The sequence below is a fragment of the Elaeis guineensis genome, chromosome 4 (genome assembly GCF_000442705.2).
Source record: "Elaeis guineensis isolate ETL-2024a chromosome 4, EG11, whole genome shotgun sequence".
Lineage (NCBI taxonomy): Eukaryota > Viridiplantae > Streptophyta > Magnoliopsida > Arecales > Arecaceae > Elaeis > Elaeis guineensis.
The window spans coordinates 12737362-12764469 of NC_025996.2; the positions used below are offsets into that span (position 1 = coordinate 12737362).

Here is a 27108-nt window from a genome sequence, read left to right on the forward strand (position 1 = left end):
TTTTCGCGAAGTCAAGACCTAAATTGGACACTTTGATGCTTATTTATGCTGAACCACACATGCAGAAAAAATTGCTTCTATGGCCCCATTCCTTTCTTTTCAGCCATTCATGACGGATTAGAAGCTAAGCATGCAAAGCTACATGAGAACCTTGACATTCGTTAAAGCATGATGAAAGGGGGGCAAATTTCAGATGCCGAATCCAACATCATCACTCAATTACTTAGAATCCACCGAGTTTTCATGTATTTTGTCACATCCTATGTTAATGGTAGCGGGCAAAGTATACACATTTGAAGTAGCGATTCAGATCTCATGCATGCAACATGCACACTTGAGAATATCAATAGAGTAGCTTGGAGATGGAGCTCTGCTCTCAAGCTTTGCATTATATTAGTGACGAATTAAAGATAGATAAGCAAAGACTGTGATGGTCTTCTATGCTTAGAGACAGGTCTGGCAGTACAAACTATTACCTTAAAAGAAACTACTTGCGCTGCAGCTTAGCTAAGAGCTACTTAATTTGCATGTAATAAACTACTTTTAATATTATAATTAGTTGCTTCTAAAAAATTGTTTGATCAAGAATTTGAACCAGCATTTCTAATCTAAAACCTAATACAAAAAGTGTTAGTCAGCAGCCCTTCATCTCACCTCCGCTGACCGGCACGGCTTCTTATTGGCTCTTATGGCCTATACTCTGCTTCTCGAGATTGTAGCCAGACGTGTTGATTTTTATGGCCACAACTCTCGCCTCACCAGGAGATGTATCATGGAATCCCATTTTGGAGGTTTGGATGTTTTTTACTAAATAAAAATTGAATTCCAATTCTCAGCTGCCTTATGATTTCTCCAGGTTTTGTGTTGAATATGCATTCGAGCCATACTTGCATCCTCTTCTTTGGATTTTCTCTTTTACTCTGAATCACTGCATGGTCTTTTAAGAGTTTAAAGAAATATATGAGTAGAAATAACAGTAACAACAACCAAAAAGGAGAGAAGAGGAAGGAGAATTTTTTCGAAATATTGCCCCTTTAACCTATTCCATCATGTAGCAAAAACATTTTTTACACTTGGAACTCTCCCTACCATTATATCTTAAGATTGTATAATACAATGGTATTTATATTTCCTCAAAGGCTCTCTTTTTTTCTTTTCTTTTCTTTTCTTTTTTTTTTTTTCTTTGTTTGAGGGAATAATTGAACCAAAGCCCATTTCAAGACATTACTGAAACATTTTTGTTAAGAAAATGACCTAGGGAACAACAGCCCATTCCAAGACAGGGAAGGCAAAAGTGAAAACAAAAGGAGAACAGAACAAAACAGAAGAATAAAAAGCAAGTTACATGAGATTCAAATTCAACGATTTAAAAACTAGCACCACCTTCTTCTTCTTGCAGCCAGGAGGTCCTCAGAGCTAGTCCTTACCTGTAAAATGCATCTTACTGCTGCTTTTTTTTTTTTTTTTTTGGGGAGAAATAATGGGCACAAATTATACTGCCCGCTGGGATTGTTGTTATTATATGGATGTTATAATGGAAACGGCTAATAATACAACCGACATCGTGTTGTTTTTTATTTCCTTAAGAAAAGTTGCGGAAAAAACAAAATCACTAATCTTATGGTGGCATGTCTATACACTTATAAAAACTAAAAATTTATTGAGCAGTAAAGACCATCAACAAAAAACCTAGCCTTCTTCTTTCCTTTACAAACCCATTGTAAACACAATTCCTTACTTTCTTTCATCAACAAACCCGTCATACTATTATCGTTTTCTCATTTCAGGTTTTCATCTATCATCTTCACTGTTTGCTCTTCAGACTGTGTTAATGAGACTAGTGCATTATGCTGCATTTTTCTTTTTTTCATAAAAGCAGCATTTAATTGTTTGCTAATTTCTTCTATTTCATTTCAAATGCGCATTAGCTCATATATATTCAAGTCTGACATCTAAAACAAATATTATTCAATATTGAAATCTATTATAATTTCACATATTCAGAAATGTCGCATGTTAGCATCAGAGAAACTTCGGCATTTTGTACTAACCCCTGATGATTTGTAGTACAAAAGAGTACAAGTTCGATCACTTATGACAGGTCACATTACTTTATATTCATAAGATGTAGAAAAGGACATTCATAGTGGTAACACAGATAGATTGCTTCTATTTTTGAGAGTGTATTTCACTAGTCTTTAGGACAACTATTCATATAATTCACTATAAATAAATTATTGTATCGAAGAGGCAATCCTATCTATTAAGATATATTCTTAGCATGTAAAAGGTCCAGTTCCTCCCCATCCTAATATTTAACCTCTGGAAAGGAGAGGAAAACAATGAAAGAGCCTAGACTCCATTCTTAATAGGTAATCGTAGAATAATTCAAAGGTGAAACGAGCAAAGTCTACAATGAGTCAAGTACCACAACAGGAGTTCGATTGGAGACAAAGTCTTGTTCTCTTTTTGTTAGCACTGCGAGCACCGTCGCGTCGTCAAGCTGTGAGCGGAAGAAGATCGAGGAGAAGATGTGAAGTAAAGAACAAAAAAACGGAGCGCTAGAGAGCACGCGTCCCTGCAACTCTCCACCGAGCAAAATGCAACAGACATTTTGAAAAATTTGGACACATTCGATCTAACTTCTATGGCTTTTTCAAATTTGGCCTCCAAGTGTATCAGACCCATCCCACGCGTGGCCTCTCTGCTAAAGATTTATGAAACGTAAAACCAGAACTCTAATTGGGGAGAGAGAGATCTCATATAGAAACTATCACCATCTCAGTCCTAATGCATTTTTAGCACTCCTGTCATAAACCATCATCCTTGACTGCGACTTTCCTGAACTACTAGGCTTCTTTCAGGTTTGTGGGACAACCAGTTGAGCACACCCATGGCAGAGTCTGCCATGGTAAGTATAAATTCTCTTGTCAATTCTATTGGTAGAGTAGGCCTAGATTTTCTAGAATTTTAATCCATCACACTGGTTCAGCTCAGGTTCCCCACAAAAAACCTTTCATCATTTTTGCGCATTAAAACATCTAGATGCCACCATTTTTCAGAGCAAAGCAAAAGCATATATTATGATTTTTTGCAGACTGAAGAAGTGCAAGAAATACATGACAGCAACATGGATGAAATGTATACCAGCGATGGATCTGTTGATTGGAAGGGCCAGCGCGCGGTCAAGGATAAATCAGGGGGCTGGAGTGTTGGAATTCTACTGCTTGGTAGGTCCACAAAACATTGCTTAGCCACATATCACTGTTTCTGCCACTTCTTGTGGCCATCCCCTATCATCTTTAAAAATCAGCCATCTTTAATTTTGGGGGAAGAGCCGATCTTTTCCAAAGGCTAAGATCAATTCTCCCATACCACGATAGCTAAATTCCATATCAACTTTTTCCCATGTTGCGGCAGCTAAATTTTCATATCGAATTAACCTTCTTTCTTTCTAAAAACTAGCATGGCAAAAGTATATGGACCCCGGCAAGCATATATTTAGTCCCATATTAGTTATCTAACAAAAAAATCTTGAATACCTATACAAACCTAACGAACACAAATAATATCTTTTGACTAGTTTTTTGAAAGACATCTTAGATCATTACAAATGATATCAGAGCTAACCTAATTCATAACCCACGTGGATTAGAGAATACTATAGCATGGATTCATTGAGACTAACCACAAACTGATTGTTAAATGGATTTCCATGGATTTGGACCCTTAGTATGGTGAGAACATTACGACTTAAATATAGGGGGTATGTGAGGACCATGGGTATATATTTAGTCCCACATCAGTAATCAGTAATTCACTAGAAAGATATTGGATATTTATATAAGACCAAAAAATCTAAATAATACCTTCCGACTAGGTTTTTGGGGTTGAGATCCTAAGTTATTAAAAGAGTATGGTGAAGATCATGATGAGGGCAAATTCAAACCTAAATCATTGGTAATAATGACTTAATCAACTGCACTAGTGGACATCCTTAATAATATCCAACATTTCACCTAGCACAGTTATGGTTCTATTTTGCAAACGCTGATGACTTAATGTGACAGTGAACCAAGGGCTGGCAACCCTAGCATTCTCCGGTGTTGCAGTGAATCTGATGATGCTCATGACAAGAGTGCTGCACCAGGACAATGCGGAGGCAGCGAACCATGTCAGCACCTGGCTTGGAACAACCTACATGTTCTCCCTTGTAGGGGCATTTGTTAGCGACTCCTATTGGGGAAGATACAAGACTTGTGCCATCTTTCAAATAGCCTTTGTCACTGTAAGTTCTATATCACTTATCAATTATCATACTTGTATAATCCAACTATCAATCCAGCCATTCCAAGCTACAAAATTCTGGTTCCATGATGGTTTACAGTTACTTCACGAGTGGTTTCCTATTGCTTTTTCCACAAAATCACATACATTATCTAAGATCCCCGTCCACCTTATGAATAACAGTTATACCATGTTTTCAGAAAACAAAATAGTTGTCTACCAGAAACTTGTCACATAGTTCAGAAAAGCAAAAAGGTGCTTTGATATCATGTGTTGGTGATTATGATTGTGATATCTATATGGTCTGTCCCATCCAAATAATGATATCGATAGCACAAATTGGGTTGTTGTGGGAAGATTTACTACCATGTTTCAATGAACATGCTAGTATTTCAAGATCATATATGACATTGATGATTTAATCTATAATCTCCTCATTATCAATCCCTGACCCAGCTATAGTGTCCCGTGTCAAGTCTAATATTAGTAATTATCTTCTACCATGGTCACTGATTCCTTCGTTTCTGCATCACCTGCTGATTACGTTATTTGTACTCGCATTTACCGCATCATATTCTTAAGCAAGACCAACTAACAGAACCAAATTCAGACTGTGGCTCCTGAAAGAGAGAGAGAGAGACATATTCTGTCTGCATAATCATCCCGTAGCAATAGCCTCTGTCTGCTAATTTCAGCGTATTGAAGTCAAAATTTCACATAGAAATAGGTCATAAATCCTTCTTCAGATAAATACATCATATACACTAGACGTGTGTTCCATGGCAGGGTTTGGTAGAGTTATCACTGTCATCCTACCACCTCCTTCTCAGACATTGTGTTCCTGGCGATGGAACTCCAAATTGTGAGCCACCCACAGACGCGGAAATCATTCTATTTTACCTATCCATTTACCAAATTGCCCTGGGATATGGAGCCTATCAGCCTGCTATAACAACTTTTGGGGCAGATCAATTCAATGAAGATGACAAAGAGGAAGGAGAATCAAAGATCGCCTACTTTAGCTACTTTTACATGGCTAATAAGCTCGGCACCCTGTTTTCCAACACTCTCCTAGCATATCTTGAGGACAAGGGGAAATGGGTCCTCAGTTTCTGGATATCCGCAGGTGCTGCATTTGTAGCACTGGTCCTGTTTGTCACAGGGACCCCACGATTCAGGCACTTCAAGCCTGGTGGCAACCCTTTAACCAGATTTTGCCAAGTAATAGTTGCTTCTCTGAAGAAATGGAGGGTTACCACACCCCTTCGTGAAGAGGATTTACATGAAGTTGATGGGAAACCAGGTGCAAACCATGGAGGTAGAAAGATACTCCACACCCCAGATTTCGGGTAAGCAGCAACACTAGATTTCAGTAATTTAATGCTATTTTTCGGGGGGGGGGGGGGGGGGTGGGGGTGTTGGATTGGAAAATTTTCATTTGGTGCAAATATTTTTGTCTGTTGACACTCATGATATTTCCCTCATATTTTGATAGGTTCTTGGACAGAGCAGCAGTGGTAACACTCAAGGACCTCCCTCCCCAAGACCAGCAGCATCCTAAGAATATGTGGGGACTCTGCACAATTACACAAGTAGAAGAAGTCAAGTGCATATGGAGATTCATCCCCATCTGGCTCTGCACCATAATCTATTCAGTTACATACACTCAGATGGCCTCTGTATTTGTCAAACAAGGCACCACCATGAAAAATTCTCTCTCAGAATTTCGTATCCCTCCAGAGAGCATGTCCATATTTGAGATACTAAGCGTAGCAGTATTTGTTCTTTTCTACAGACTATATATTGTCCCTCTCCTATCAAGACTATGGAAGGGCAACCGTAAAGGGTTAACCGAGCTTCAAAGAATGGGGATTGGGATTGTTATCTCAGCAATGGCTATGGTTTCAGCTGGAGTTGTGGAGTTACACAGACTAAAATACACTAAGAATGATCATGAAGCAAACAAGGGCTCGAGCTCATTCAGTATCTTGTGGCAAATCCCTCAGTATGTGATGGTTGGAGCTTCTGAAGTGTTTATGTACGTTGGTCAGATGGAATTCTTCAATAAGCAAGCCCCAGATGGATTAAAGAGTTTCGGGAGCGCACTGTATGTTGCATCTATGTCAGCTGGGAGTTATGCAAGCAGCTTTCTTCTGAGAATAGTTATTAAAATCACTGGAAAAGGAGATCAAATAGGTTGGATATCAAAAAATCTTGACAAGGGTCACATGGACAGGTTTTATTTTCTATTAGCAGCACTTGCCACCATTGACATATTTGTTTTCGTGGTATGTGCCAAGCAGTACAGATGCACTTTGTTTGATGGAAAATTAGTGGTTGCAAATGACATTTAGGATGTGTTGAGAGTCAAGATGCGATCCAACTTAGGTTAAGCTGCTGATAGATGTGGATGAAAAAGTGCCTGTATTTGTCAATTAACAGCTTATGCTGCTGCTACTTTTTCAGAACCAAAACAATAAATTTATTTCCTGTTTCAAGCTTCCCAGAAACTCTTCTATATACATGGCTAAGAATGGCATTGAATTCAGCTTTCTTTCATTTGCTCACAGTGAAATCCTAGAAATAGTTCTGCTTGCTATGTTCGACATTTAGGTAATGATAGTGTGAACTCTATGGGACCTAATCTACTGAGAGAGCATAAAATATGCTTCATAATATAAGAAAAGTTACACTGTCCCTTTGGACATGCAGAAATGTCTCTCTTCCCTGTATGATTGACAAGATGTTATGGTTGCTAGCATTACAACAGATCAAGCAGAAAGGGATCAGTTAAGATGATCATATCTGTTGGCAAGAAAATGCTGCAAGAAAAAAAAACTAGAAGCAGTCCAGAGCAGGGAATCAACAATGCATTGAATTTACGAAAGAAAAAGACAATAAAAACCAAGTAAGATGTCCAGACACTTCTATGAAAAATATATCCTACCACTGTCAAGGAATTAGAAGTCCTACCAGAATCGCTGTTCCAGTAAACACTCATTCTGGCATTGATAAAGATGGAAAAACAATCGTGTGCTGCTTTGATTAAAGAAGGTAATGAAATTCTAAATTCCTCAACAAAAGAAGTTGCAAAGTCGACCGAAAAGAAAGACATGCCTGAGTTGACAGTCTTTTGAATTTAAAACCAACATAGTAAAATGATTTTGTTGACACATGGTGCCACTGAATCCTCAATGAAATTGCATGCGAAGCCATTTTGATCTGATTACTGAGAAGGAAATCTCCAGCTCGAGCTTGGAGGTTTTGCAACTTTAGACAAGTCATTCAGCTATGGAACATTTCTCATAGGGAAGAGGATGCTAATCACATACATGCTGCACAATTTGGTGCAGCACAAATGACCTGTCTTAGAAACTCCTCACTCCATAATCCACTTGTGAAGATTATTAATGCTAAGTTCATCTGGATCTTTTGCACGTTATGCAGTTGAAAGCCATCTCCACTGCTCTCTAGCTCTTTCTGAGTCTCATTTTCTTGCAAGGATGCTCAGTGTTCAAAGGGATGCTCAATGTTCAAAGGAAGCACTACAATGAACTTCATAATAGGGCTTTCAAATCAAATTCTGCAAATGTGGGTTGTTTTCTTATCTTCTCGAGGATTCCACATATCTACCAGCCACTATAACTTTACTAATACATTCCAATCTTCCACTTAGAAAAGCATTATTAACTAAATCCCTCTCTCTCTCTGTTTGTATGTGTCTTTTTGTTTGCATGCATGTGACTTTGTAGTTTCGGGATGGGGTTTCCTTTTGGGTGGTGGTTGCAAGGTTGACCGCATGGGTTCACACAATAGTATACTAGGCACAAGCAAATGCGTGCTTATAATCAAAAGATGTGGAACTTACTGATGATCTGAATAAGTCCCAGAAGATAGAACACATAAAGAGACAAGGTTAGACATAAGCATTTGAAAGATATTTAGATGACTGGATATGATTTTGTTAATACTTACCTACACCTGTCATTAGTGTATTTATTTTTGTATAAAGTTTTCTCTAAAATAACAAAAACTTTAGGAAAAATGTTAGGCTCACGCATTCAACTCCTTTTCAATATAGCATACATATATGTGAGTATGCATAGATGCATGCACGTACGTGTACATGATTGTACTCAATGGAAGCGTATTTCAAAGATTTCTAGAGTCTCTTCTCAAACACCATTTCACATTCAATGGCTTCCCTTGAACTGAAATGATCTTTCATGAGGTCTAATACCATATATTTGTACAAGCCAAAAAATTAAAAAAAAAATAAAAAAATAAAAACCTTATGATATCATTTTAATATGACATCATTTTAAGCCAGGCCTGAACATAGTTAATGCAAAGTTATCTATCATTTTTTAGCAGGAAGAAGAGGAACTTTATGTATAGTGGATGTCAATGAAACAATGACAAGCATCATGTTTATTTTTTAAAAACCTAAAAGCATTCTTTATGCAGTTTTTTATGTTTATTTATATGTTTTTATTGAGTACCATGTGGAATTGATGTGTCAGATAAATATGGAGTATATCTTACATACAGTGCATGCATGTATGACAAGGTTCTCAAAACCAGTACCAAGGCCCGTGCCAAGGCATTCCGGCCTTATTTTTATTTTCAGATTTTGTATAGAAGTTGGCATAAGATTTGCCGCCTTAAATTTAAATTCAAAAATAAAAACATTTGAAACCGAATTTTTTTAAAAAAAAATATCTCCCCCAAAGATGGTGAGAGAGAGAGAGGAAGGGTTTCTTAACTCTAGAACTGGAAATGGGCTCAGGCCATCACGAAGTCCACCAGACTAAGCCGACTTCAGGTCGGACTACAGGTTAGGCCTGAAAGATTTCAAACTGAGTGCGGCCCTTATATATGAGCCCATTTATTTTTCGGACCAGACTTGGATATATCATTAGCTCAGCCTGAGCCCAACACGAGCCCGAGCCTAAACAAGATCGGACATAGAGTCCGAATTCAGGCCCAAACCTAGCCCAAAAAACTCTTATTTTCTTTTTATACCTTAATCTTCCTACTTAATACTCCTACCTTTTATACAACTTGTTTGATTTGATGTGTACTCTATGAGCTAACACCATCCATGAAATACCTTTTCCTCTTAAACATATCAGCATTTCTTGGCTACTGAAATCATTTATGCAATCATTTGCCACATATCTTTAATCAAGTTTGAGCGAACCTAGTTTTTGGTCCAAATGAATAATTTGGGCAGGCCCAATCAGGTTCTGGCCAGGCTCAAGCTTGGGTTTTCCAAAAATTTTCAGACCTAAACCCAGCCCGAAGCCCCCTAAAAAAATATTTCAAGCTAGGCTCGGATAGGGATGCGGCCCAGCCCATTCCCAACCCTACTTACCTGTGGCATTGGAGAGGAGGATGAAGGGGGTGAGGTCTAGTGGGGGAGTGCTCCGAGCCATCACAAGCACCAGGGGAGAGGCAATCTCGAACATCGGGGGAGAGGGGTCTCGAAACATCACAAAAAAAGGGGTGACGGGTGCCATTAACCAAGCTGAGGTAGGGGTAGTGGCAAATAGATTTAATTAGTAGAGCCATGCTAGTCTCTGATCAGTCATGTTCGGTATGCCCCAAATCGGCCGGTTCGGCATAGTTCAGCTTTCCTTGATGTATGATGTGAAAAAGTAAATGGAACTAATATGTTTCCAAAATATTTCACACTTTTAGATATCCGCATATACACTAGAGACATATCTCAACATATTGCAAAATTATGTAAAATAAAGATGCATCATCATAAGATGAATAAAAAAAGATGGCTCAATGCACAAGGCTCCCACCACTATAGGGTTTAGGGAGGGTTAGATGCATGCAACCTTATCCTAACATATAGAAAAGCTATTTTTGTATTTAGAACCGTGGCACCCATGTTGCAACGAAGCAACCTTACTGTTGCACCAAGGCTAACCCCTCTAGCATAATATGGATAATGATGAAAAATATTGAACTATCCGGATCTTTCAAAATTTTCTTTCCATTCTTGCTCGGAAAGGAATCAAGCAGTAATAGTAACTTAAAGAAAAAAAAATTCTTTCAACTAAACTTTCAAAATTAGTTTCAATCAAGAACAAAGTCTCTAATGTAGTAAAACACATTGATTATTAAGTAAATCAATTAATACAATCTAGATGAAGATCAAAGAACAGTTGCTAATCAGTACATTTTGCAACAAAATAACCATTTAACTTATAATTAGCTATGAGTAAACTCACTAAAAGAATTCTTATTTCAACAAATGCATATCAGCCTTGGACCTTGCGGACTTGAATGTGATGTGTTGATTCCTGTCGCCAGATTGAGTGTATTCCACTTTGAACAAGAGTAACATATTCTTCCTTCTCCAGATATTTCCTGTCCTGTTTAGTCAAATAAAATACAGAAATACAGAATCAATAGAGAACGAGAGAAATTATACTAGAAGCAAGATAAGAAAAACAATTTAGAAGTATTCAAGTATCTGTTGTACCAGCAAATACTTTATTGCCCTAGAGAATGTCTCTTCTGCATCATTTGAGAACTGCATATGTATTGGCAAGACACCATGATAAAGTGCCAATCTCTGCTTGATCCTTTCTCTGCCAATCATGCAAATATTTATCATGCACTGATGAAAATAGAATATAACCTTCAAAAGCTTTCCAACAAACACTTTCTTAATTTTAAAAAAAAATTCTATGTGAAGTGTTCCATTTCAGCTATTTTCTTAAAATAGCTGAAATGTTAGATTGACTGGAGCAATTTCTTGCAATTATATCTTTTTGAATGTGATCAATAGATCTCAACATTAAAAACTTTTTGTTGCCACATGCAGTTCAAAATAATTTCTGAAGTGGAAGCACTTACTCATTTGTAAATGCAAAGATAGTAGAAGAAGGCCGATAGTGGCTAAGAAGTATAGCCATGGAACCAGTTTGTGTGAAAACAATGATAGGTGTGCCTAGGGTGTTTGCCATTGTGGTTGCATGTGCTGCAAACATGGCACTCATGTGGCGTTGAGAAAACTCCCCACAGATTGCAGCCTGCAAGAAAGCAATAAAGAACAAGCATATACAAGAAGCTTAGCAAAGCAGTTTCAGTGAAATTTCCCTGGATATCAAATGTATGGATAGCTGGTGTGATCATGTAGGACAATGCTAAAATTCAATAAATAGAAGAAAAGTGGGAAAAACCTAGATTTCATCTTTTGATTGAGCACAGATACCTGAACAGCGCTAGGAAGAACAGGTTGGTTATTGCTGGTTGATTGGGTTGATTCAGTCCTCCATGCCACAGTATGCATCACTTTAACAGCTTTCAGTGGATACCTAAATCCACAAATCAAATAAACCACTATTACAAAAAATATAATTTGATCATGATATACTCAAACCATCGAAGGATAAGCTAGTAATAATTTTATCTATATCAAAAAACAAGAGCATTAGCTACAATCTCCATTAGCACAAATTCAGCAAGCATTTGAAATTTTTACATTCACATCTTAACAGTGGTTAGGAACTGATGAAAGTTGCAACTGAAAATAATCCAGCAAAGCCCACCAAGATTTTAAACATTGGCACATTAATCTTAGATGAATTTTAGAGGCATTCAATCCATCACAATGGATCGTGTGAAATATGCCAATATTTGCAACCAAATGCGATTTCATGCACTGCTGTATATTCACAACCAAAAAGTAAAGACTTCATGAAATGTTACACATCAATCAGAAACCAGGTATTAATAAGACAGAATAAATAAATGATAACTCACTTCCCATGAGCAGTTTCACCCGATAACATAATAGCATCAGCACCTTCCCGGACAGCTATTGCAATGTCAGAAACTTCTGCTCTTGTCGGTGTTGGATGGTTTATCATGCTCTCTAACATGTTTGTTGCCACAATCACCGGTTTCTCCATGCTTCTACACCTATTTATAATCTCTTCCTGTTCAAAACAAATGAGTCATCCTTTGCTATGACCATCATATGCATGCATACATGGCAGAAAGCATTATCCAAAATCACCATTTATTAGACTAAAGTATATGCATTATATTTGGTTCATAAACAAGGAAAGCATTGGATCCAAACATATTATACAGAATTTGCTTAAAATTCATGTAAGCTCTTACGGTTGCTCAGCAAACTAAAAATATTTTCCCAGTCCTGAATACACCAAGCAACATTTTCTTATGCAATGTAACAATAATTACCGAAAACTATTCCTAAACAGCAAGAAATATTTCAAAAGTAACCACTCCATACCTAAACAAATAATTTGATCTTTTCATCCGATTCTATTACAGATAGTCATTTTAAAGAGAATTTCATCAAACATCAATTAGAAGGAAAGACTGATTCCTTTTGTGTATGAAAATTTTAGGAACCAATACTTTCTTACTAAGGAAATAAATAAATGGAATTACAAACAATATCGTGCACATTTATGTATTTAGTACCTTATTTAAGCTTGAAAAATTTAAGATTCTAAGGAAGTTTATAGCTTAGACATTCATGCTAATGCTTAAGTAACATTTATTGCATATCACAAAAACCTAAACATAAGCTGTTGCACAAATTTGCTTTGTTTTAATGTTGTGTCTCATACCCTGGAAACTATAGTATAAGGAGCTGCATTAGGTTAATCATGCCATGACTCTTTTTGTTTCTGATGATGTAATTAACTGCAATGGCGTGCATTCAGGTTTCAGATTTTTGGAGTGCCAACATGCAACTGTCAAGACTTAGATGTGGCGTATGTGCACTTTCCACTTTAAGAGGCAAATAAACAAAAGACACATGTTGGGGGTTTTTATGTGAAAATTCCTAATAAAAAAGAGGATCAAAAGAGAATCAGGTAGCTGACCCACACAAAACCACAGCTTAAAAAGAAAATTATAAAGAAATGGAGACCCTAGATAAACTGTATTTATTTAGTGCTGGTTGAGTATTTTCCTCCAGGAATAGTTTTATAGAAGCCATGGCACATTTGTTAATATGGGAAATAACAGTACTAGGAAGAACTCGATTAAGAGAACTGGACCCCTTCTTTCATCTTACTCCTCCCTTCCTGTTCCATATTTTCTTTTTTTATATTCTGTAAACCCTAAATATTGCATCACTTGCATTAAGCTATCTCAGAATTGTCTAAGGCCTAAATGAAGTGGCCAGATAACAGGAAGATCATGGAAGCACAAAAGGGTATAAAATTCACTTGATTATTTCAAGGTTACCAGATCTGACCAGCCTATAATTGAAGAAAAATCAGCGCCAACCTCACAGCATTATTAGCAAAACTACCCTCCCCCTCCCACATTTCTAGAGTACAATCTCAGCAAGGGTCTCTTTTTGAGTATTGCTATGGTACATATTCTCTCCTCATGATAATTCTGCATTTATGTCATTCCTTGTTACATATCAATAATTTTGTATCAATTTTAATGGTTTTGTGGTTTTCTCCCATTCTTGAATAGAGTATTTTGAGAGCTAATATTTTTATCCTCCATACAAATGACCATTAATTTTGGATGTGAAGTATTAAATGTACCAAAAGCCTTTTTGCAAGGAATAAATATTTGACATATACAAACTGCATCTGTCTGAAAAAAAAAACTACACAATAAATATATTCCTTTCTATGGGCCCCTCCTCTCAAAATGCAGAATGTATTTCAACATATTTCCTATACTCCCCTTCTTTAAAAATAGCTTTTAGAACACCATAACAATTATAATTGCAATGTTCATAGTGAAGGTTGCTGATGAGCCAGGATCCAGCCTGACCCAACAAACCAAAATTCATGACTTTTGTGAAGGCAATAAACCAAACTCAGGCCCATGAATCCGGGTCTGCCATTAATCCAAACCAAATTGTACTTGAAATACATCTAGCTCAGCTAACCTGACAGAGAGGTGTTTGTGTGTGTGGGGGGGGGGCTTGCGTGTGTGTGTGAGAGAGAGAGAGAGAAGATTCAAGTCTCATCCTGTCTGTCCGCTACCTTCTCCCTCACCATCTAAATACAATGGTTATTGTTGTGCTGGCTCATCAATCTGCAGCTTATTCCATGGACCGATCAAACAACCTCATCTCTCACAAGCATAACTTCATCCCTGCTTGCTACATTAAGATCCCTTCTTTTTGGTGCACTCTATCAGCTTCCCTTCCAGTCTCCCCTTTGGCCCCAATTCCCATCGCATCCATAACCTAGATGAAGTTGGCAATCCAGAAGCAGCAAGAAAAAGATTCAAACCTAGAACCAAGGATTGCCGACTCAAAATCGGACCCTGTGTCGGTCGGCCGGTAGTACGAGTTGGTCCACCTCCGTACTAGATTTGAACAAACACAAAAACAAGGAATGAATCAGGGAGGAAAAGAGAGAGGGGAGGGAGAGAGAGGGATAAAAGGAAAGAGAGGTTGGCGGAAACACCGACGGTGGCCACTGAAGGGCCACCGAGGCCTCCTAGACTCCGCAGTCCTTTGTGAGAGAAAATGCGAGAAAAAAGAGAGATAGAGAGAGAGGAGAATGGAGAAAAGAGGAGGGAGCGGAAGGTAGCGGGGAGGCCGCTGGGTGGCCACCGGACCGCCCAAAATAGTCCCACAGCTGCCGTGGATTCGAAATAAGAGTTCGCCCCTATTTTATCATATTTTTCCCGCCACCTTCCACTCTCTCCTCTTCTCTCCCTTCCCCTCTCTATCTCACTCTCCCTCTCTTCTCGCATCTCGCAGAGGATCAGGAGCCCCAGAGGCCTCAACGGCCCTCTGACGGGCCACCACCGACCTTTCCATTTTCTTCCCTTCCCTCCTCTCTCTCTCTTCCTCTCTTTCCTTCTCCCTCACTCCATCTTCGCCGGCACTCCAAATCAATCATCCAAACTGCACTGGTTAGCCTCCGTTATAGTTCAGCATGCTCCGAACCATCCAGTTCGGGGTGGTTCAGCTAATCCTGCCTAGAACCTCTAATCAACCTAGACCAAACTCGGTATTTAGCATCTAACCTAGACTCAAATGATGATTAGGTCCCACAACTAAGCCCATTTGACAACATATTTACACTATATACATAACAAAGAATTTTGCATTTAATAAGGTTTAAGCAAGATGGCCAGCCCTATTCCAAGCACTCGTCAATGATAGAATATGAAATTTAATAAACTATATACACACACACACACATATCTACATATGTATATACACATACAAATATGTAGTTAAAAAAACATGTGCATAAGAAACAAAATATTTCATGTATACCGAAGTAGCACAGAACAAAGAGATTGCAATCATCAAAGTCTGACAACAGCAAAATAGATTCACATTATGTCACATGCTGCATTACAAGGAAATATTACAGGTTATTTATCAGTAATCAGAAAGTTTAAACAACAATCATAGCAATGTTGAAATTAGATATAAAACCAAATATATGTTCTCAGCTAATCATTTACCTGCAGCAAAGGAACTTCCTCAATTGGAAGCTCAGCACCAAGGTCTCCACGAGCAACCATTGCCTACCAATATTTCCAAAAATATCATTAAATAGGATGTAAAAGAATATTTTGAAAAAAAATCTAAAATGCCAAACAATTGCCAAAGAATCTTGTCATTCTGAACATAGTCAGATAACCAACAGCATGCAGAAACAAAAGATTATTGCATTGCAGAAGTTAGATAACTGAACAAAAATTGGCTTAAACCAGAAAAAATACAAGTTGGTTCGTGAGTGAATTTTAATCAGGCATGTAGCTTTCCATTTTTAGTGAACAACCATAAAGGGTAAAAAAGAAGAAGAAGAAGAAGAAGAATGAGTAACAAACTAGTCATATTAACCAAGTAAGTGGTTTCCATTCTCAGTGAACAACCATTGGAAACATCAAGTATGAGTCATATTACTCAATAAAATTTAAATTTTTACTTGCTCATACTGACATTGCACTATGTCTTTTGTCTACTGTCAAGAAAATAACTCTATTCACTATAACCAAGGTTCACAATCTCAATATTAGATCCTATATGGGTACCATGTAGGTACAGTATCGGTACATCTGATATAAGGTCAGTTCAGCGTACTGATACTTGGTACACCCTCAAATGAGTATCAATTCAATAACGATATAGTACGGTACGCTCGGTATGAGATAGTATGCATCAGTACAGAGAACCCTATCTATAACATTGAACAAGACTGAGCAGAGCCCCAGTAAGTGATCTAGGCAGCAAGCAGGTTTGCATTTGCATCTGATGATGATGTTTCTGGAGAGAAAGGCCAGCATGTTCCTGATCTCATAATTTTTTTCACATGTTGTCTGATGGTACATCTTAGACTCTGCCTTACAATGGTCATTGCTGAATTTTCTACCAAACACTTAACAAATGAAAAAAACTTCTGGCTTGACCAAGTGTAGGGGTCACCGCTACATCAAAATATGGGGTATTTCATGATTTTGAAATGAGCTGCATGATATCACTCTACAACCACAGTCAATTACCCTTACCTGAGGCTGACTCTTCCCTCTAGGAAAAACTTTTCCTCAATTATAGCTGCAATTACTTTGCAGTCTCTCTGGAAATGAATAACTTTTGGGACTGCAAGTCAGACTTGAATTCGATCTCACAAAGTTACCTCTCTCATTTGGATAGGATGCAAAAAGTTATTGGTCCCATCCAACACCAAAGTCTTCCCCCAAGTATCAATCAAAGAGTGCTGTCAACTAGTCTCTATCAAAGTCATAATACTGTAACCCACCCAGAATGTTTGTCAACTAGACTCTATCAAAGTCATAATACTGTAACCAACCCAGCTATTCCATGGATGCAACAAATGAGGAGATGTCATCCTCATTCAGAAAGTGAGGTAAGACAAGCATAACAAGACCTATCATTGACACATCTCTGTAAGGGGACTATTATAAAAAAGATGGAAAAACTTAAATTTAACATTGTGGACAAACTACCAAAGATAAACACTTTTCATTCATTGATTAAATATATAACTTATATGGAAAAATATCTTATACCCTTCACAGGCTATTGAAACAATGCATAAAGCAATCAAATAATAAGCGCACACACATACACAGCTTCCCCGCAGCCCAGTGACACAGTCACACAGATTCCTCGCTAATCGACACTGCTTCTATATGACCTATGACCCTGAGAAGTAAGGCACACCTGAAGTCGAGGAAACAAGCAAGCAGAATGCATTGCCCAAGGACTAGAGTTAGCCAAAAGTAGCCCATGAATAATTTGTAGCAAGAAAGAGCACAGAACTGCAAAATTCAGCTCCAATAGACATTTTACAGAACTTGTGAAAAGGCATGGCATATACGCATAATTTTTTAACGGAACTCTGTTCACCGACAATCAGAATTGGAACAAATTAATCATATCTTTCACCTTTGTTTCTCACCAGAGCGCATTTCTTGTTTGTCTGCAAGTTTATTCATGCAATTGTGTTTCAACTTTCAAGTTAGGTATTTAAATTATGGATTAAAACATAAAGATAATTTTCACTCATATAGATAATCTTCACTTGTTGCCTTTTCACTGATTTTTTTTTGACAAGTCTAACATAATGTCAGTGGGTTCCTTCCCTGTTGAATGAGCTTAAACTATATAACTAGTAAAGCTAGCATTCTTTCACATCAACCAATATTCAAATCATCATATAAGGCTCTCCTTACTAATACTGCAATAGGCCAGATAAATTGGTTTTATTATCGACTATCAAGGCAACCCTTGATGTATGTTGTATAAGGTTCAACATCAAGTTGAGCATGGTCATAGAAAGTTCTCAAATCTAAGCTGACTCAAAAGTTACAGGTAAATAGGCATGGTTTTCAAATTCTCTGAAGCTCCAAAAGTGAATCAAAAGAATTTGTTTTTGGCTGGAACCAAACTAAATCCAGGCAATTTCCATGTTTTGTCTGAGACAGACTTAAGGGACCAAATATATAGTCAGCATTTTCTGATAACCTTTTGTCATTTTTTCATTTCTTTGACCTTTGGGAAGTATACAATTTTAACTTGGAATTTGCAAGTTCTGAGAAAAGATGGAAGCATTGCAATGAGGGCTTTAAAAAGAAACAGAGGAAAAGTAAACTTTCTGAAATATGTCTACCTATTCTATAAATCAAACCTCACCAAAGTAATACATAAAAAGTTTCAAACAATACATTGAAACGATGACTAAATTATTTCATGACCACTTTATGATTTTTATTTTTTTTTTTTTTAAAAAAATCTCACTCAAACTGCTGAAACCAAAACTCATTCAGTCCGGTCAAATTAAAAATAAAAACTTTGCTAATAGCAAGTTCCCATAATTCCTTCATTAGAATCCATTTAAGTGTATGTTTCTTTCCTATACTCTTCCATCTGAACTTCAAAGGCCTATGCTGGAAAAGACCAGACCATCATATAGATAAAAAGAAAATATGAAAAAAGGTTATGCTAAGAATAAACCATCAGAGACCAAGTAAGGCCACCTTATCCTAGTAGAACCAGAATCCTCAGTTGTCTTGTGAGAGGATGTTCCATCAAAGTGCGGTCAAGTTGCTTATGGACTTATTAGTACAATATTGAAATGAGTTCACACGAACATAAAATCCACAAGATTGAAAAGATAATTCACTTCATGTAAAGATTAGCTTGAGAGAATTAACTTTGGTTCAACGATGATAATCATTATCTTATCATGTAACAGATTTTGCAAAAGAGAGATACAGTAGTTTCAAAATAGATACTGGCTTATCATAATTCAGCATAATTATAGATACAGCAGTAATAGAGTCAGAATTGTTAAAATTTAAAAAAATTCTCTAGAATTTAAACATGTTCTATATCATTTAGCTCTTCAGAAAAATTCAAGTTGACATAATCATTCAAACTCTGGTAATGACACACAACTAAATGAAGGTGGGCTACCAACTATATATATGCAATGTAGTTATTTGACAAGTAAAGAAGTTGAGCTAAGTAGAAAGCAAAAGAATTTTCAGTTAATCCTAATGAAAGATGAGATATCTTACCCCATCTGAAGCAGAAATTATGGAATGAAGATTTTGTATCGAGTCCGCACTTTCTATTTTAACAATCACATGTATGTCTGCATTGCATCCTAAGAGACAGAAGAAAATTAAATAAGCAAATAATGAACTTGTACTGCATAACTTCTACAGAGGACTTGAAAAAATGTTATATTTTCTAAAACAGATTCATAGTTTTACTTTTGAGATAATCCTTCAATTCATGCACCACTTTAGCATCTTTCACAAATGAAACTGCATAGAAATCAACTTTGTGGTCCACACCAAACTTGATATCTTCCCAGTCCTTCTCTATAGAAACATCAAAATTAATAAGAAAAAAATAATTGGTATAAGACACTCCATGCTTAATGAAGATCCATGTTTTGTTGCCAGAAAAAGAAACAATTAAAGAGGCAACCTGTTATGGAAGGCAGTGTAGCACTTTTGCCACGGACGTTCAAATGACGCCTCGATTTTAATTCTCCACCATCAATTACTTCACACTTGACTGTGTCGACAGTTTTTGATCTCACAGCTAGAGACATCATCCCTCCTATACCAAAAGGAACAAGGAAGCCCATTAAACTTGAGTTAGAAGCAAGTAATCTAACATTTTTATACATCTCAGACAGGTGTCCTGTGATGTGATGATTTGCAAAAATGAGATCAAGTCCATCCAGATGTATGAAGAAAACTAGGGCCTTAGAAGAGGGTTCCTTGTTGGAATCATCCTGATAATAAGCCAAGGGAGAAGGACACTTACAGCTTGTTTTGAAAATCCCAGAGGATCCAGTGGGATAGGTGTTTTGTTTTGGGGTTGCGAGGGGGGAGTCAAGGAGAGAGAGGAGATAATGGGGTTCACAGGGGCTGATCCTCTCAATGTCTTTTTCATAATCCCACAGGTCGGGCCCCTCAACCCCCCCCCCCCCCCTCCTTCCTTCTTCCTATGCCAAGGGATTTTCATTAGTAGGCCCTTAGTTTGGTGCCTCATAGTGGTATGAAACTAGGGCCTCAAAAAATTGAGCCTTATACAGACTTTAGATTTGGTCCTAAATTAGGGAATACAAAGATCTGATAAATCTTCATGCATTTGCTACTGTTCTTGCACAATGCTAAAGTTTTCTTCAGATTTAAACAGCAGTGGCGGCAATTTATATGCAGTTTCTTCCATAGATCACTCCCTTAAACCAATTATCCTGCAACCAATATTGGCATGCAGAAAGAGCAGCATCTGCCACCTGTCTTTTATAGGCCAATCAACTGATTCTATTGCAGATCAAATATCAGCTTATATAATCAGTCAGTTGCAAAGTTGATCAATTTCTCAGTCATTATTTATAAGAATAAGTATATTTTGCAGAGCATTTACTAAGTATAAATGATGCATTCAAAATCATTAAGCATGAACGAATAACTTTTCACATATAGCTGCACTCACCATCAACCAAAAGAATGTCACCTACTTCCACATCATTCACAAAGTCGTCATAATTTACACTAACGGTATCTTCAGAGCTAACTCCTCTTTTGATCGTAAAATTGAACTCCTGCCCTTCCTTGAGCAGAATAGGCTGAGGCACATCTCCGCTTCTTACCTCAGGCCCCTATTTGAAGAAAATTGTTAGCTCAGTGCAAAAGAAATTTATTCCTTCAATGAATTGAATTCATGAAAGAAAACAAAAACTAAATTAGCACTAACATGATGAACCAAGAGCATATGTGAGGAAGAACCCCATATGAGAACTTCAATATTATCAACAAGTACCTAGCTAGCCCTAAAGAATATGTAATTAATATATAATATGGAGAGAAACTGGATATTTTGATTCTTATGAAAGACAACTCCACAATTTAATCAAAGTGACTTTAGAGAATGACCATTGAGTAACACGTGCTAGTGAACTTCCAAGGGGGGAACCATGGTTTGCTGTACTATTGCATACCATCCGGTACAGAGCGTATTGTATCATACCGATAATATTGTACCGCACCATAGCAATACTACCGTGCCACGTACCAATACTATAATAGGATTTTACTGGTATGGGATCCGATGCTGAGATGGCAAATATTGGGGGGAATAATAAGTATGGTACGAATGATAGTTCAATTTTAGGTGGAAATGCATCAGCAAAAGAGAATTCAACTAAAAAAAGGCAAAAGTAAAAATAAGTTTTAAATTTGATATGAATGGAAAAAGGATATATTAAGGAAAATGTGAAAATGCAGAACAAGATAGCAATCTATGATAATCTGCCAACTCGCATCACATTCATAATTACCTAGAGTACCTAGTGCATTGGTACCAGTTATTTCTTTAGCTAGAAAGATAAATGTTTTGCAACAAATACATGTCACAAAGAAACAATGCAAAACAACTAATGTTGTTATGATTCAACAGGCCATGACAGGTGCATGACATTTTCAGCATTCAGTTTTTAATTTCATATGAAGATAAGGGCAAACATTTCAAATTATCACCCTTCTTCACTTCACGAATAACTTCCATAATGACCAAAAAAAAAAAAAACTTACCATCATGTTAGAGGTTTACAATAAAAATATTTCTTCCATAAAGATTACAAATAGCAACAAGCATTCCCTGAACTTTTCTCCCATATTACAGCTTCAATAAGCAAAATCATATACTTCATGAGTCGGAGACACATTAAAAACATTACACAGACCTTATATGTGCCATATGTTACATGTCTGAATTGAGACATTTAGGTGTTGCTGCAACACTAGCCCCCCCCCCCCCCCCCCTCTCTCTCTCTCTCTCTCGCATACACGCATAAATTTCTGGTAAAATACAGAACTTTGTAAAATATGGGTGTAGCCTAACCATAAATTATATTACGAACCAACAAATGAATGTTTAGTAGATGCTGGCAAGCTGCAAATATACCTTGGTGTCCAGCATTATGGCAATAACATTGCCTTTGGACTGTGCATTGTACTCCTTCACCAGATCGATAATCTTTTGGTGTGATTCATGATCTCCATGAGACATGTTTAGTCGTGCAACGTTCATTCCCGCTTCTGCTAATTTCCATATCATTTCTCGCGTATTCGTGGAAGGACCAATTGTGCACACTATCTTTGTCTTCCTTCTTGGATTCGACACCACCCTTGTCTCCTCCAAGCTATGCTCAGTAGATGGAAGGGCAAAAGAGGAGTTCGAAATCTCCTGAACATGTTCAAAAGGTTACACCGTAAAGATGAAGGTACTGCACTCTAGCCAAAAAAAAAAAATTGAAGGTCCTGCTAATATAATTAACAAATATAAATATCGTCAAACTTTTTTGCATCAGCCACTGGTGAAACCATCCTTATCATACAAAATACTGCTCAAAGAAATAATACCGTATCCATGTCACTTAACACGTATTGAATCATTAGGTATATCAAAACACGGTCTTGAAATCCTTCACCGATTGCCTACTGGAGAAAGAATGCATCTTTCGAAGTTTAGATAACATCACAACCATAAAAATTCTGGGCATCACGATAATTTGTCGTTTTGTTCAAGAAATATTTCAAGAAACCCTTTTTCGCTCATCTTAAACGCTGCGCAATCGTAACCTATATTAGCTTCAGCATCAAACAAAATAAGGCATCAAGATCACAAAACGCCAACTTTTCTTTTGTTGTCAGAACTTAAGAATCTCAAGAACTCATTAACCACATCAAAACATAAGCTCCGGTGCTCAAAAAGATCATCTATTTCGCATCAAAACTAAAAAGGATCGAATCTATATAAAAAAAAAAATGCAACGAAAAAATCTACGCATATAGGAACTCAAGAACTCACAGAGCTAACGGGGCCATTGGACGTGCCAACAACATCCACCGCGCGCCCGCTCCTTTCAGTAGCCTTCAAGGATCTCACCACAAGACCCCAGCGGGCGGGCTGCGGAGCCCGGCAAACCGTTCCGGCTCGGAGGAGCGACCGGTCAAGACTCCGTCGTGAGGACGCAAGGCCGGCCTGGTCGCCGCCCGACGACGGCCGGATTCGTGCCGCCAAACTACCAATCTCCGTCGCAGTCGCCATCCAAGTTTCAAGAATCAAGAAGAGCAAACGAGGGGAGTTCAGAAAGGAGGACGATGGAGAGGAGGCAGGGTTTTTTTGTGTGCGTTTATCGGTGTCGGTGCGGTCGTAACTCGGGCTTGGCACGCGGCGCACGCGGTGGAAGCGCGAGCACCACCGAAACGAATGCGTCAAAAGAGAGAAGCCTTGGAAGAAGATACAGAGAGACCTCTGAGCGCTCTCCGTCCAGATGCTTTGGAGACTCCTTCTCGATGGCCGCCATAATATGGCTGGGTTCGGTCTAAGTCAGCTGACCGCCCTATGCCAACTGGAATCTTTAAAAAAAAAATCTAAGATCGGACGGCCTGGATTTGAAAGACATGTATCGCCAGCGCCGGCCAGGTGGCTTACACGATTACGGCTCTTGGACGGGTCCTGGACGCTGATCACGAATTGTTTTCAGGAGTTCTTTGTTCAAATAATATTAAAAAATTATTTTTTATAAAATTAATATATTTTTTAATTTATTTATAAAAATAATATAAAATTATAAAATAATATTTTTTTATAAAAAATTTTTTGTTCGACGTCAACAGAAATCATAGTTTGGAAGTACCATTAAAATAATATTTTCAAAATACCGTAACAAATGATATTTTCTTGATTACATCTCTCATTATTTATGATTAATTTTTAAAAAAATTATTAAAATAATATCGAGCTCAAACTATTTACGAAAATACTGCTCAGAGAATTTTTGCCAACTCACCAACCTAATCTTTGATAGGCGACTCTCCCTTTTCTACATCTCAAAGGACGACTCTCCTCTTTTCTTTTATATTTTCTTTCTCTGTAAATAATATTTTTTATTTTAAGTTAATATATTAATTTTAAATATAAATATAAATAAATAATTTTTTTTATTTGAATCAATAAAAATATTAAAAAAATTAAAATCTTAAGAATATTAAGAAGTCAAAACTTGGGTCTTAGTTCAAATTTTTTTCAAATCCGAAACTTTCAAAACTTTTCTTCTTCAAAATGAATAAGTTAAAGTGTCTCAAAATTCAATAAAAATTATTTTATGACTCATTAACATCCAAAGATCACTTATCGTACATTTTGATTTCAAAAAAATATATATTTTATATATAGAATATAGCTCTCCACATAAGTGCCAGTTTCTTGACTTAAAAAATTTTTAGGATCCTTAACGACAGATAGTTACAATTGGCTTCAACAAATTTTGACAAGATAAATTTAATTCAAAGTAGTTTATAATTCAACCTCTGATTTAAAGTAGTTTGAATTAAACTTATCTTGTCAAAATTTGTTGAAGCCAGTTGAATATAATTTATGACTATCTTCAGTTACAGATCTTAAAAATTTTCTAAGTCAGGAAGCTAGTACCTATATGGAGGATATATAAAATATATTTTTTTTTAAATTAAAATTGACGGTAATTGATCCTTAGATGTAAGTGAGTCATAAAATAAATTTTAATAAATTTTGAGATATTTAATCTAGAAGAAAATTTAAAAAATTTTAGATTTGAAAAAATTTGAACTAAAACTCAAATTTTGATTTCTTATTTTAAGGATTTTAATTTTTTTGATATTTTTATTGATTTTAAATAAGAGATATTTTCTTATTTATATTTATATTTTAAAGTTAATGAATATTAACTTAAAATGAGAAATGTAAATAAATACTGAAAAAAAAATACAGAAAGAAAGAGGACAGAGACACCTACATGAGGATATAGGCGCCTACATCCCTCATGTAGGAAATTTAAATAAAACATAGAAAGAAAAACACAGAAAGAAAGGGGACAGAAACACCTACATGAGGATGTAGGCGCGATGTTCGCGCCTACATCCTCATGTAGGTGCCTACATCCTCATGTGCACTTACGCAAAAAAAAAAACACAGAAAGAAAGGGACAGAGACACTACATGAGGATGTAGGCGCCTATATCCCTCATGTAGGTGCCTGCATGAGGATGTAGGCACCTACATCTCATATAGATGCCTACATCCTAATGTGCACTTGCATGTTGCAGATACCCGTGACTTGCTTGGCACTCGTGATTTGCTTGGCACCCAAATGCTGTGACCTGATCTAAAGTTTTCATAATCTGACCTAAAGTTCTTGCGACCTATCCATGACCCAACAGGAGTGAGCCGAATCAAGATATAGGTGCCTACATCTGGGTTGTAGGTGCCTACAACCCAGATGTGGGCGCCCATTTCTGGGTTGCAGGGGATGTAGGCCCCACATCTGGGTTGTAGGCGCCTACAACGCAGATGTAGGTGCCCACATCTGGGTTGTAGGGGATGTAGGCGCCCACATCTGCGTTGTAGGTGCCTACATCCTAGATGTAGGTGCCTACATCTGAGTTATTTTCTGATTTTAGACGACTACATCCGATCTATTTTAGGCGACTTCTTCCACTATTTTTATATATTTTCAAATCATCGAATTAGTTCGGAATATCCACTCCTTCATCTTCTTTTCCTTCCATTTCTCTCAAAATCCCTAGCTCTCATCTTCACAACCATCTCCACTCACATCTTAAATCCAAACGAAAAATCTCCTTCTCAAGCTAAAAACCTCTTTCCATCTTTTTCTCGCCATGCTTCAAAGATGCGTCTTCCCCAACACCAGAGAGCAAATAGAAGTAAAGAAAGCAGAAGGAGAGAAGAAAGCAAAAGGGGAAGGGGAAGAGAATCAAGCGAAGCACCATCTCCTCCTCCTTCAAGATCACCTCCTCCGAGAACTCCTCCTTCAATATCACCTCTTCCGAGAACTCCAGTAAGTGTTAAAAATATTCTCTCTAGCAGCCATATTGTTGATATAAACTTTTTAGATTCGGAGGGATTTGAGATTGCAAACTTAATTAGAGCCATGGGATGAAAATTTATCTGCACTGCTGAAGCCCCAATATTCATGAAGTTAATTAGAGAATTTGTGAGAATATTTCAGAACATACCGTATCATCTTTAATTAAGAGAAAATAAATTTATTTAGATGATGAAATACTAAGAGAAATTTTAAAACTTTCAACCATAGGTGAGCTGCGGGACAGTAGAAGAGATAAAACTACAAGAGTAGAAATTGTTATTGGGGTAGAGGATCATGGTCAATTCCAGAGAATTCATGGAAGATACTTAAATATTGAAATGAGACTACTTTATGTAATTATTTGCTGGATTATACAATCTCGAGCTGGAGGATTTGATACTATAACAGAGGAGATTTAGCAATTATGTATCTTGTAGTCAAATGTATCCCACTCAAGAATGATAATTAAGATTATGCAAGAAGCGGTGGGTAGGGCACAGACATCTCTGCCTTATGCCATGATGTTAATCCATGTCTTTAAACATTATGGAGTAAGAATTCAGGGTGAACAATCAACGAAATTAAGTAGAGGTAGCAAAATCAATGAAGGAGCCCTGCACAGAATGCATTGATTTAAAATTGATAGTGAGTGGACTAGAAATGATGGAAGGAGAGAACATATGGACGAAGATATTTCAGCTGAGAAAGAAAGATCCAGGAGTGAAGCAGGATCTTTTTTCAGGAGGAGGAGTGAAGCAGGACATTCTAGGTCTATGGAGGGTATGAAACCTGTTTAGCAAATGAGGATGACTCCAGATATGGTCAGTGCAATTACTCGAAGATTGTATCTATTCTTCAGTCATCGTCTTCAAGAGAAAACACTGACCATCGCCTCAACACTA

At 37.2% G+C, this 27108-nt stretch overlaps 2 protein-coding genes across 2 annotated transcripts; one reads left to right on the plus strand and one right to left on the minus strand.

Moving 5' to 3' along the window:
• The first annotated feature begins 858 nt into the window (after positions 1 to 858).
• Positions 859 to 6879, plus strand: LOC105043844 (protein NRT1/ PTR FAMILY 7.3). Its single transcript, XM_073255569.1, has 5 exons — positions 859 to 2911; positions 3098 to 3230; positions 4071 to 4288; positions 5074 to 5636; positions 5783 to 6879. Exons 1-5 carry the CDS (start codon positions 2894 to 2896, stop codon positions 6639 to 6641), a joined length of 1791 nt encoding a protein of 596 aa, XP_073111670.1. The 5' UTR covers positions 859 to 2893; the 3' UTR covers positions 6642 to 6879.
• A 3524-nt stretch (positions 6880 to 10403) lies between these two features.
• On the minus strand, positions 10404 to 23629 carry LOC105043843 (pyruvate kinase isozyme G, chloroplastic). Its single transcript, XM_073255570.1, has 12 exons — positions 23147 to 23629; positions 22241 to 22522; positions 20771 to 20936; positions 19751 to 19885; positions 19531 to 19641; positions 19333 to 19421; positions 15751 to 15813; positions 12076 to 12251; positions 11525 to 11627; positions 11167 to 11342; positions 10790 to 10898; positions 10404 to 10679 (listed from the first exon to the last, which is right to left on the minus strand). The coding sequence occupies exons 1-12, from the start codon at positions 23384 to 23386 to the stop codon at positions 10566 to 10568; spliced, it is 1764 nt and encodes a 587-aa protein (XP_073111671.1). The 5' UTR covers positions 23387 to 23629; the 3' UTR covers positions 10404 to 10565.
• Positions 23630 to 27108: the final 3479 nt, after the last annotated feature.

Excerpts from the sequence above, each read along its gene's own strand:
- LOC105043843 (XM_073255570.1), bottom strand. The coding sequence starts at position 23,386 with ATGGCGACTGCGACGGAGATTGGTAGTTTGGCGGCACGAATCCGGCCG. Across the intron at positions 15,814-19,332 it reads TAATTTCTGCTTCAGATGGG|GCAATGGTTGCTCGTGGAGA; the intron begins GTAAGATATCTC and ends AAATATTGGTAG. Across the intron at positions 10,680-10,789 it reads GGGCAATAAAGTATTTGCTG|GACAGGAAATATCTGGAGAA; the intron begins GTACAACAGATA and ends TTGACTAAACAG.
- LOC105043844 (XM_073255569.1), top strand. Across the intron at positions 3,231-4,070 it reads TGTTGGAATTCTACTGCTTG|TGAACCAAGGGCTGGCAACC; the intron begins GTAGGTCCACAA and ends TTAATGTGACAG. Across the intron at positions 4,289-5,073 it reads TTCAAATAGCCTTTGTCACT|GGTTTGGTAGAGTTATCACT; the intron begins GTAAGTTCTATA and ends GTTCCATGGCAG.